The sequence below is a fragment of the Panulirus ornatus genome, chromosome 2, assembly GCF_036320965.1.
Source record: "Panulirus ornatus isolate Po-2019 chromosome 2, ASM3632096v1, whole genome shotgun sequence".
Classification (NCBI taxonomy): domain Eukaryota; kingdom Metazoa; phylum Arthropoda; class Malacostraca; order Decapoda; family Palinuridae; genus Panulirus; species Panulirus ornatus.
In genome coordinates, this window is record NC_092225.1 from 20,323,641 (window position 1) to 20,336,896 (window position 13,256).

The window sequence follows — 13,256 nt, forward strand, 5'->3', positions numbered from 1 at the left end:
TCTGTGGAAGGTATTAAGAATATATGGTGTGGGAGGCAAGTTGTTAGAAGCAGTGAAAAGTTTTTATCGAGGATGTAAGGCATGTGTACGTGTAGGAAGAGAGGAAAGTGATTGGTTCTCAGTGAATGTAGGTTTGCGGCAGGGGTGTGTGATGTCTCCATGGTTGTTTAATTTGTTTATGGATGGGGTTGTTAGGGAGGTAAATGCAAGAGTCCTGGAAAGAGGGGCAAGTATGAAGTCTGTTGGGGATGAGAGAGCCTGGGAAGTGAGTCAGTTGTTGTTCGCTGATGATACAGCGCTGGTGGCTGATTCATGTGAGAAACTGCAGAAGCTGGTGACTGAGTTTGGTAAAGTGTGTGGAAGAAGAAAGTTAAGAGTAAATGTGAATAAGAGCAAGGTTATTAGGTACAGTAGGGTTGAGGGTCAAGTCAATTGGGAGGTAAGTTTGAATGGAGAAAAACTGGAGGAAGTGAAGTGTTTTAGATATCTGGGAGTGGATCTGTCAGCGGATGGAACCATGGAAGCGGAAGTGGATCATAGGGTGGGGGAGGGGGCGAAAATTTTGGGAGCCTTGAAAAATGTGTGGAAGTCGAGAACATTATCTCGGAAAGCAAAAATGGGTATGTTTGAAGGAATAGTGGTTCCAACAATGTTGTATGGTTGCGAGGCGTGGGCTATGGATAGAGTTGTGCGCAGGAGGATGGATGTGCTGGAAATGAGATGTTTGAGGACAATGTGTGGTGTGAGGTGGTTTGATCGAGTAAGTAACGTAAGGGTAAGAGAGATGTGTGGAAATAAAAAGAGCGTGGTTGAGAGAGCAGAAGAGGGTGTTTTGAAATGGTTTGGGCACATGGAGAGAATGAGTGAGGAAAGATTGACCAAGAGGATATATGTGTCGGAGGTGGAGGGAACGAGGAGAAGAGGGAGACCAAATTGGAGGTGGAAAGATGGAGTGAAAAAGATTTTGTGTGATCGGGGCCTGAACATGCAGGAGGGTGTAAGGAGGGCAAGGAATAGAGTGAATTGGAGCGATGTGGTATACAGGGGTTGACGTGCTGTCAGTGGAGTGAATCAAGGCATGTGAGGCGTCTGGGGTGGACCATGGAAAGCTGTGTAGGTATGTATACACGTGTGTGGACATGTGTATGTACATGTGTATGGGGGGGGGTTGGGCCATTTCTTTCGTCTGTTTCCTTGCGCTACCTCGCAGACGCGGGAGACAGCGACAAAGTATAAAAAAAAAAAAAAAAAAAAAAAAATGATTCATGGTGAGGTGCCTGAGGATTGGCGAAATGCTTGCATAGTGCCATTGTACAAAGGCAAAGAGGATAAAATTGAGTGCTCAAATTACAGAGATATAAGTTTGTTGAGTATTCCTGGTAAATTATATGGGAGGGTATTGATTGAGAGGGTGAAGGCATGTACAGAGCATCAGATTGGGGAAGAGCAGTGTGGTTTCAGAAGTGGTAGAGGATGTGCGGATCAGGTGTTTGCTTTGAAGAATGTATGTGAGAAATACTTAGAAAAGCAAATGGATTTGTATGTAGCATTTATGGATCTGGAGAAGGCATATGATAGAGTTGATAGAGATGCTCTGTGGAAGGTATTAAGAATATATGGTGAGGGAGGCAAGTTATTAGAAGCAATGAAAAGTTTTTATTGAGGATGTAAGGCATGTGTACGTGTAGGAAGAGAGGAAAGTGATTGGTTCTCAGTGAATGTAGGTTTGCGGCAGGGGTGTGTGATGTCTCCATGGTTGTTTAATTTGTTTATGGATGAGGTTGTTAGGGAGGTGAATGCAAGACTTGTGTATATCTCTTTTTAAACCAGGTATTACCCATCACCAATCATTTTTCAGCACACAAATACACAAGCTCTTCACCATTTACATTCATAACATTGAACACCCCATGCACACTAATTATTCCCTCAGCTGCCACATTACTTACCTTCACATCTAAATTGCCTTTCACTATTACCCAGTCTTCTGCACCAAAACTGCTGACACACCCACTGAACTCCTCCCAAAACTCTTGCCTTTCCTTTTGAGGGACTAAAAGGATCAGAAAAATTGTAAATACATAAGTCATCATTATTAATAAGTGTATTATTTACCTTATAGTTTAAGGGAGGGGAAGTGGTCCCCCATATTCCCTTGTCTCACATCACATACCATCCTCAGGTATTTCATTCTTTTGCATTTAGGAGACAAGACTTACCTTAGGACAACACTGTTGGGACTATTGTATCTTCATATATAACCATCTTTGCCTTTACAGACACTGACTCCTACATGCTCCTTAAAGGCACCCCAAGACTTCAGCACCCTTTTCCACCTTATAACTCATTTCAATCTCCATGGTTTCATCCACTGCCATGCTCTCTTCCGGGTACTAAAGCACTCCACTTTTTCTAGATCCTCCTTATTCAAACAAACACTCAGACCATTCTGTCAAACCCACTTGCTAAACTTTGTTATCATACTTTTGTTCTAGATATACCTCTCGTATATTTTTTCAGAATGGGTCATATATGCTTTGACAATTCAATTGATGCCAAGGATGCTCTGGCTATTAAGAATCGTCGTATCAATGGGAAGTATATCCAAGTGACTGCAAGAAAGTCTGCTGCCATGAAGAGGCCTTTTGCACAAAATGTATCCAGCTTGCCTTCCAAAAAAGCAAAAGTATATTCTGTATAAATTTTTTGTTTTGTTTTGATATATGTGGTCTTATCTGTATGATATATTTTTCCCCCACCAGAAATTGTTGGAGACGCATGGTAATGAATATACTCTTATTGTCATTACATATTTGTGCAGTAAGTAAAGGGATTCCTACACTCAAAGGCAGTTGTGTTTTGTAAGAAAAATTCAGAGGTAAGTCGTATTGATATTTTTCCCCCACCAGAAATTGTTGGAGACGCATGGTAATGAATACTCTTATTGTCATTACATATTTGTGCAGTAAGTAAAGGGATTCCTACACTCAAAGGCAGTTGTGTTTTGTAAGAAAAATTCAGAGGTAAGTAGTAGTAGTATTTGTCTACTGAAGCGGAATGATAAATAACGAGTGAATATTTTTTCAGATTCATTTCACAACTACAGAAGAGGTAAAATTCTACTTAACTTACTATTTTAGATGCACACACGAACCCCAAAATTCAGAGTATGTGGGGCTATACTGATGCCAAAATATGAAAGAGAAACTTTTAAGCATGTGGATAAGTAAGAATTAAGAAAGAACCTGCTTTGCATGTGATTTCAGATCACTATTAGATGATACTGTATTTTTTTAAATGGTTGGCAGTGGTTCTGAGTGCAGAGCACTGTTCGTTGTGTATTAGTTCTTAAGTATCATATTGTACAAGTAACATTAAAAGGCACTTGTGCTAAGATACTGTTTACACTTGAAAGTGATTCTTTATTCACTGTGTGCTGAGAGCAACTGGGCAAGGAATTTTGGTGAAACTTATCTTAGGTCAGAGTCTGAGGTGTGGACTGTTGTGGAATGAACACTATTAGTGAGTTTCTTTCATCATTATCAGAGGTGGAAGGCTCAACAACTGCCTTCTTGGAGTAACCATTGGAGCTAGGCTATGTTAAGGGAAAACTCAGAAAATTTTTGAATTTTCGTTTGGATAACTGTCATTCTGTCATTCTCTTGAAGTTTCATAATATTTTGTGCCTCTGATGAATGTAATGATCAGTGCATTCCAGGATGTTGTCAGTACTTTCCCTAATTTTTGAGATTAACTGGGATGCTCTCACTCCATTTTCACCACCCTCCATGTACAGTAATTCATCACTTCATAAGTCTAGATTTTCATTCGGTGAGCACTATGCGCTAGCCCTGCCTTTTAGCAAAATGGAAGGAAAAGTAGATTGAAGTAGTAAATAGGGACATTTAGACAGGATCATTAGGTAGAAACATTAGGTAGAAGTAGTAGGTAGGAACATTAGATAGAAGTAGTCATTAGGAACATTCGGTAGGAGCCGTTGCAAACTTTGCACTTAAGTTGTCTTATGCCAGTTGCTTGTTAAGGGTGAGGCAATAAAGGCTAAGAAGTGACACGAGTTCTTTAGTTATGGGGACTCTGTTGCCATGGCCATCCTTTTGAGGAAGTTTTGTCGCTGTCTCCCGCGTTTGCGAGGTAGCGCAAGGAAACAGACGAAAGAAATGGCCCAACCCACCACCATACACATGTATATACATACGTCCACACACGCAAATATACATACCTACACAGCTTTCCATGGTTTACCCCAGACGCTTCACATGCCCTGATTCAATCCACTGACAGCACGTCAACCCCGGTATACCACATCGATCCAATTCACTCTATTCCTTGCCCTCCTTTCACCCTCCTGCATGTTCAGGCCCCGATCACACAAAATCTTTTTCACTCCATCATTCCACCTCCAATTTGGTCTCCCTCTTCTCCTCGTTCCCTCCACCTCCGACACATATATCCTCTTGGTCAATCTTTCCTCACTCATTCTCTCCATGTGCCCAAACCATTTCAAAACACCCTCTTCTGCTCTCTCAACCACACTCTTTTTATTTCCACACATCTCTCTTACCCTTACGTTACTTACTCGATCAAACCACCTCACACCACACATTGTCCTCAAACATCTCATTTCCAGCACATCCATTCTCCTGCGCACAACTGTATCCATAGCCCACGCCTCGCAACCATACAACATTGTTGGAACCACTATTCCTTCAAACATACCCATTTTTGCTTTCGGAGATAATGTTCTCGACTTCCACACATTCTTCAAGGCTCCCAGGATTTTCGCACCCTCCCCCACCCTATGATTCACTTCCACTTCCATGGTTCCATCTGCTGCCAGATCCACTCCCAGATATCTAAAACACTTTACTTCCTCCAGTTTTTCTCCATTCAAACTTACCTCCCAATTGACTTGACCCTCAACCCTACTGTACCTAATAACCTTGCTCTTATTCACATTTACTCTTAACTTTCTTCTTTCACACACTTTACCAAATTCAGTCACCAGCTTCTGCAGTTTCTCACATGAATCGGCCACCAGCGCTGTATCATCAGCGAACAACAACTGACTCACTTCCCAATCTCTCATCCCCAACAGACTTCATACTTGCCCCTCTTTCCGAAACTCTTGCATTCACCTCCCTAACAACCCCATCCATAAACAAATTAAACAACCATGGAGACATCACACACCCCTGCCGCAAACCAACATTCACTGAGAACCAATCACTTTCCTCTCTTCCTACACGTACACATGCCTTACATCCTCGATAAAAACTTTTCACTGCTTCTAACAACTTGCCTCCCACACCATATATTCTTAGTACCTTCCACAGAGCATCTCTATCAACTCTATCATATGCCTTCTCCAGATCCATAAATGCTACATACAAATCCATTTGCTTTTCTAAGTATTTCTCACATACATTCTTCAAAGCAAACACCTGATCCACACATCCTCTACCACTAATGAAACCACACTGCTCTTCCCCAATCTGATGCTCTGTACATGCCTTCACCCTCTCAGTCAATACCCTCCCATATAATTTACCAGGAATACTCAACAAACTTATACCTCTGTAATTTGAGCACTCACTCTTATCCCCTTTGCCTTTGTACAATGGCACTATGCACGCATTCCGCCAATCCTCAGGCACCTCACCATGAGTCATACATACATTAAATAACCTTACCAACCAGTCAATTATACAGTCACCCCCTTTTTTAATAAATTCCACTGCAATATCATCCAAACCTGCTGCCTTGCCGGTTTTCATCTTCCGCAAAGCTTTTACTACCTCTTCTCTGTTTACCAAATCATTTTCCCTAACCCTCTCACTTTGCACACCACCTCGACCAAAACACCCTATATCTGCCACTCTATCATCAAACACATTCAACAAACCTTCAAAATACTCACTCCATCTCCTTCTCACATTACCACTACTTGTTATCACCTCCCCATTGGTGCCCTTCACTGAAGTTCCCATTTGCTCCCTTGTCTTACGCACTTTATTTACCTCCTTCCAGAACATCTTTTATTCTCCCTAAAATTTAATGATACTCTCTCACCCCAACTCTCATTTGCCCTCTTTTTCACCTCTTGCACCTTTCTCTTGACCTCCTGTCTCTTTCTTTTATACATCTCCCACTCAATTGCATTTTTTCCCTGCAAAAATCGTCCAAATGCCTCTCTCTTCTCTTTCACTAATAATCTTACTTCTTCATCCCACCACTCACTACCCTTTCTAATCAACCCACCTCCCACTCTTCTCATGCCACAAGCATCTTTTGCGCAATCCATCACTGATTCCCTAAATACATCCCATTCCTCCCCCACTCCCCTTACTTCCATTCTTCTCACCTTTTTCCATTCTGTACTCAGTCTCTCCTGGTACTTCCTCACACAAGTCTCCTTCCCAAGCTCACTTACTCTCACCACCCTCTTCACCCCAACATTCACTCTTCTTTTCTGAAAACCCATACAAATCTTCACCTTAGCCTCCACAAGATAATGATCAGACATCCCTCCAGTTGCACCTCTCAGCACATTAACATCCAAAAGTCTCTCTTTCGCGCGCCTGTCAATTAACACGTAATCCAATAACGCTCTCTGGCCATCTCTCCTACTTACATACGTATACTTATGTATATCTCGCTTTTTAAACCAGGGAGCAAATGGGAACTTCAGTGAAGGGCGCAAATGGGGAGGTGATAACAAGTAGTGGTGATGTGAGAAGGAGATGGAGTGAGTATTTTGAAGGTTTGTTGAATGTGTTTGATGATAGAGTGGCAGATAAAGGGTGTTTTGGTCGAGGTGGTGTGCAAAGTGAGAGGGTTAGGGAAAATGATTTGGTAAACAGAGAAGAGGTAGTAAAAGCTTTGCGGAAGATGAAAGCCGGCAAGGCAGCAGGTTTGGATGGTATTGCAGTGGAATTTATTAAAAAAGGGGGTAACTGTATTGTTGACTGGTTTCTAAGGTTATTTAATGTATGTATGACTCATGGTGAGGTGCCTGAGGATTGGCGGAATGCGTGCATAGTGCCATTGTACAAAGGCAAAGGGGATAAGAGTGAGTGCTCAAATTACAGAGGTATAAGTTTGTTGAGTATTCCATGGTAAATTATATGGGACGGTATTGATTGAGAGGGTGAAGGCATGTACAGAGCATCAGATTGGGGAAGAGCAGTGTGGTTTCAGAAGTGGTAGAGGATGTGTGGATCAGGTGTTTGCTTTGAAGAATGTATGTGAGAAATACTTAGAAAAGCAAATGGATTTGTATGTAGCATTTATGGATCTGGAGAAGGCATATGATAGAGTTGATAGAGATGCTCTGTGGAAGGTATTAAGAATATATGGTGTGGGAGGAAAGTTGTTAGAAGCAGTGAAAAGTTTTTATCGAGGATGTAAGGCATGTGTACGTGTAGGAAGAGAGGAAAGTGATTGGTTCTCAGTGAATGTAGGTTTGCGGCAGGGGTGTGTGATGTCTCCATGATTGTTTAATTTGTTTATGGATGGGGTTGTTAGGGAGGTGAATGCAAGAGTTTTGGAAAGAGGGGCAAGTATGAAGTCTGTTGAGGATGAGAGAGCTTGGGAAGTGAGTCAGTTGTTGTTCGCTGATGATACAGCGCTGGTGGCTGATTCATGTGAGAAACTGCAGAAGCTGGTGACTGAGTTTGGTAGAGTGTGTGAAAGAAGAAAGTTAAGAGTAAATGTGAATAAGAGCAAGGTTATTAGGTACAGTAGGGTTGAGGGTCAAGTCAATTGGGAGGGGAGTTTGAATGGAGAAAAACTGGAGGAGGTGAAGTGTTTTAGATATCTGGGAGTGGATCTGGCAGCGGATGGAACCATGGAAGCGGAAGTGGATCATAGGATGGGGGAGGGGGCGAAAATTCTGGGAGCCTTGAAGAATGTGTGGAAGTCGAGAACATTATCTCGGAAAGCAAAAATGGGTATGTTTGAAGGAATAGTGGTCCCAACAATGTTGTATGGTTGCGAGGCGTGGGTTATGGATAGAGTGGTGCGCAGGAGGATGGATGTGCTGGAAATGAGATGTTTGAGGACAATGTGTGGTGTGAGGTGGTTTGATCGAGTAAGTAACGTAAGGGTAAGAGAGATGTGTGGAAATAAAAAGAGCATGGTTGAGAGAGCAGAAGAGGGTGTTTTGAAATGGTTTGGGCACATGGAGAGAATGAGTGAGGAAAGATTGACCAAGAGGATATATGTGTCGGAGATGGAGGGAACGAGGAGAAGAGGGAGACCAAATTGGAGGTGGAAAGATGGAGTGAAAAAGATTTTGTGTGATCGGGGCCTGAACATGCAGGAGGGTGAAAGGAGGGCAAGGAATAGAGTGAATTGGAGCGATGTGGTATACCGGGGTTGACGTGCTGTCAGTGGATTGAATCAGGGCATGTGAAGCGTCTGGGGTAAACCATGGAAAGATGTGTAGGTATGTATATTTGCGTGTGTGGACGTATGTATATACATGTGTATGGGGGTGGGTTGGGTCATTTCTTTCGTCTGTTTCCTTGCGCTACCTCGCAAACGCGGGAGACAGCGACAAAGCAAAAAAAAAATATATATATATATATATATATATATATATATATATATATATATATATATATATATATATATATATATACATACATACATACATATATATTTCCATACTATTCGCCATTTCCCGCAATAGCGAGGTAGCGTTAAGAACAGAGGACTGGGCCTTTGACGGAATATCCTCACCTGGCCCCCTTCTCTGTTCCTTCTTTTGGAAAACTAAAAAAAAAAAAAAAAACGAGGGAGGATTTCCAGCTCCCCCGCTCCCTTCCCTTTTAGTCGCCTTCTATGACACGCAGGGAATATACATATATATATATATTTTTTTTTTTTTTTCATACTATTCGCCATTTCCTGCCTCAATATATAAATAGGTCACTCATGCCTGAAACATTCACTGCTATATCCTCTTCTGTTTGATGGTGGTAGCCAGTTTCCTCTTTATCACCACTACCATTCCACAGCATTTTTCTCCCTTCTTTCTCACTGCTCTTGCATAAAACTCTTTGAATCAACATCTACATCAGTGTCTTCCAGAAGTTTTTTCCAAGCTGTGTAGAGTGAACCTTCATATTTGTTCAACTTCCTGTTTAGGTGAATACAGTATTCCTTAGATTGTTATCTTTTGTGTTTTCCAAAGAGTTTACCCTCTTTGTATCACTCACTTCATCACAACTCTTTTCAGTCAAAACTAAACACATTTTTCTTCCATTGTCAATGCCTCTTACAAGTCTCAGTGACACCTTTGTCCATAGGTTGTGTTAGAGTTGTAGTTTTTGATGGCAAAAATATAGTTTATTTTGTCTTCTCAACTGATGAGTTTCTCTTTTAAAGGATGAGCAGGGGCACTGTCTAGCAAGAGCAGTGCCCTAACATTCTTTGGTAGATGTTTAGTATTTTCTTAATGCTTTTCATTCAAGGAACAAATTGCTTTGAAATCTGCTGTAAAACAGGCCCCTTAGTAAACTAGGTATTTTTACTTGCATGACGTTTATAAGCCTTGCCAACAACCGTGGGTTTCAGATGATGAGGCCCATCATTATTTGCTTGCACAAGTGTTTAAAGTCAATCCTTGCTCATTTGCCTTTAGTACGAGCCTCACTCCTGGCAGCCTGAGTATTTTATGGCACTGCCTTCCTATAGAGACTAGTCTCATCACCTTTATATAACTGATTCCATTGTCATTTATCAAAGACAAAAGTTTTTGTTAGAAAGTGCTGACTTCTGAATTTTTTAAGTCACCCAGTGCTGACATAAAACCTTCCTTATTGAAATGTACACTTAAACATTCAGCTGCAGACTTGTTTTGGGACACCACTTGCCTTTTCCTTCTAATACCTTTTACGCACTACTGTCTGTTTCACGGGCTTTCAGTTATTTTTCCCTTATATTTCATTTCTCCTAGTTCATCAAGTTTCCTGACATATTGCTGATTTTAAACTTCTTACAGACTATCCAAACAGACACCAGCATGTTTTTGGTCCAGCAACTTCATCCCATCTCCAGTTTATAAACTATATTTTTCTCTTGTTTTCTCAGTACCATACTTGGCAGGGAGTCTCAGATCACTTGTTTTTGCCATAGAAACCCCAAGTTATCAGTGAATAGACAAAATAGCAATTTTTTTATTATAATTATTATTTTGCTTTGTCACTGTCTCCCGCATTAGCGAGGTAGCGCAGGGAAACAGACGAAAGAATGGCCCAACCCGCCCACATACACATGTATATACATACATGTCCACCCATGCACAATATACATACCTATACATCTCAATGTACACATATATATAAACACACAGACATATACATATATACACATGTACATAATTCATACTGTCTGCCTTTATTTGTTCCCATCGCCACCTCGCCACACATGGAATAACAACCCCCTCCCCCCTCATGTGTGCGAGGTAGCGCTAGGAAAAACACCAAAGGCCCCATTCATTCACACTCAGTCTCTAGCTCTCATGTAATAATGCACCGAAACCACAGCTCCCTTTCCACATCCAGGCCCCACACACTTTGCATGGTTTACCCCAGACGCTTCACATGCCCTGGTTCAATCCATTGACAGCACGTCAACCCCGGTATACCACATCGTTCCAATTCACTCTATTCCTTGCACGCCTTTCATCCTCCTGCATGTTCAGGCCCCGATCACTCAAAATCTTTTTCACTCCATCTTTCCACCTCCAATTTGGTCTCCCACTTCTCCTTGTTCCCTCCACCTCTGACACATATATCCTTTTGGTCAATCTTTCCCCACTCATTCTCTCCATGTGACCAAACCATTTCAAAACACCCTCTTCTGCTCTCTCAACCACACTCTTTTTATTTCCACAAATCTCTCTCACCCTTACATTACTTACTCGATCAAACCACCTCACACCACATATTGTCCTCAAACATCTCATTTCCAGCACATCCTCCTGCGCACAACTCTATCCATAGCCCACGCCTCGCAACCATACAACTTTGTTGGAACCCCTATTCCTTCAAACATACCCATTTTTGCTTTCCGAGATAATGTTCTCGACTTCCAAACATTCTTCAAGGCTCCCAGAATTTTCGCCCCCTCCCCCACCCTATGATTCACTTCCGCTTCCATGGTTCTATCTGCTGCCAGATCCACTCCCAGATATCTAAAACACTTCACTTCCTCCAGCTTTTCTCCATTCAAACTTACCTCCCAATTGACTTGACCCTCCACCCTACTGTACCTAATAACCTTTCTCTTATTCACATTTACTCTTAACTTTCTTCTTTCACACACTTTACCAAACTCACGTCACCAGCTTCCGCAGTTTCTTACATGAATCAGCCACCAGCGCTGTATCATCAGCGAACAACAAGTGACGCACTTCCCAAGCTCTCTCATCCATAACAGACTGCATACTTGCCCCTCTTTCCAAAAGTCTTGCATTCACCTCCCTAACAACCCCATCCATAAACAAATTAAACAACCATGGAGACATCACACACCCCTGCCGCAAACCTACATTCACTGAGAACCAATCACTTTCCTCTCTTCCTACACGTACACATGCCTTACATCCTCGATAAAAACTTTTCACTGCTTCTAACAACTTGCCTCCCACACCATATATTCTTAATACCTTCCACAGAGCATCTCTATCAACTCTATCATATGCCTTCTCCAGATCCATAAATGCTACATACAAATCCATTTGTTTTTCTAAGTATTTCTCGCATACATTCTTCAAAGCAAACACCTGATCCACACATCCTCTACCACTTCTGAAACCACACTGCTCTTCCCCAATCTGATGCTCTGTACATGCCTTCACCCTCTCAATCAATACCCTCCCATATAATAGCATATAATAGCAATATATTGTGAAATTAGAAGAATGCCTTTGGCTGCAGTGAGATACCAGTCCCAGCAAGCCTGGGTAGCTCACTCCAATCTCAGTCCATGCACTCACCCTTATATGTAAGTTTGGTTGATTCATCATCAGCAGCATATTTAAATATGGCTAATGTTATCTGAATTTCAGCTTCTAGAAGAGTCGAATTACTGCAAAGAAAAGGAATTATCAAGTGGCAAAAGAAGGTGGATTTTGTGGGTTTCCAAATCTTCTTAATTGAGTATAGGCACAACATCTGCCCACTTCTACTCCTTTTGGAACTATACCTTCCACTGATAGACTTATTGAAGAACATTCTTGCAGTCTAGCAAGTGCCTATGCAAAGTTTTTCATCTCATGTGAGGACACTTCATCAGGACCATGGGTTTATATGGGTCAAGTTGTTGAATAGCCTTTGAATAGCCTGATTGTGTCATTCCCATCGATTAGTATACATGCCAAGACTTCATCTCCCTCCCACCTTGGTAATGCTTGTGCACTATTAATCATGCTCAGTGCAAGCACTTTAAGCCTATCATTCAACTTTATACATATTTTCTTCGTCATCTTCAAGAATTCTTCCCTCCAAATTTCATAGCCTGATTAGTTGTTCTTTCACCAAGAGTTTGTTCCTGATGAACTTATGTAAAAGGTTTATAGCGTCTTTAGCTTAATCTACAGTGCTTTTTTCAGAATCTCTCTGCTCCTCCCTCCTTACTTTGCAGTATTCATTCCATGCTGTCCTGTATCTTTCTTGTGCTGGCTGGCTGCAGTGTTTTTTATAACTCCGTATTACATCCGAGTTCTCATGCTTTATGGCATTTCTCATAGAACTCTATATCTTTCCATTTTGATTCTCCTTCTCTCCTGGCCATCAGAGGTATCCATGTTCTGTTCCCTTCAATGTAGATTTCACAGACCCTTCTTTAGCACTAGTCCATATTCTTATTTTAGAAATCCCTCTCCTGATGATTACTCTCAATGAACTTGATCAGTTGCATGTAGTTGCTGTGACTTTACTCTCTCTTTTGTTCTTGTAGCCCTCTTTCTTCCTCGACTAACATATATTCAAAAACAAGCACTACATGGTCACCCTTTCCATCAGGAGTATCGTATTTCCTGTATTCTAATAACATGCAGTGGTGCACAAAGGCAAGGTTGCATATAGATAGATTATAATCTCCCCTTGTCTCCTGCACTTTGTAGCAAGTTGATGAAGGAAGTTCTGTATACTTTCAGGGAGTTTGTAATGATAAAGAGATGTGCAGAGTATAGCCAAGAAAGTGATTCATACTTGTTTTGAGAGTAG

The 13,256-nt window shown here is 41.5% G+C and overlaps 1 protein-coding gene across 7 annotated transcripts in view; it reads left to right on the forward strand.

Annotated features, from left to right (window-relative positions):
* The window catches only part of LOC139753918 (uncharacterized), a 74,327-nt gene that overhangs the window by 55,994 nt on the left and 5,077 nt on the right, over window positions 1–13,256 (forward strand). For all 7 annotated transcript variants that reach the window (XM_071670895.1, XM_071670887.1, XM_071670879.1 and 4 more), the window contains one exon: window positions 2,521–2,686. In XM_071670895.1, the coding sequence (XP_071526996.1) occupies window positions 2,521–2,686 (166 nt within the window). The remainder of the gene's footprint in view (window positions 1–2,520; window positions 2,687–13,256) is intronic.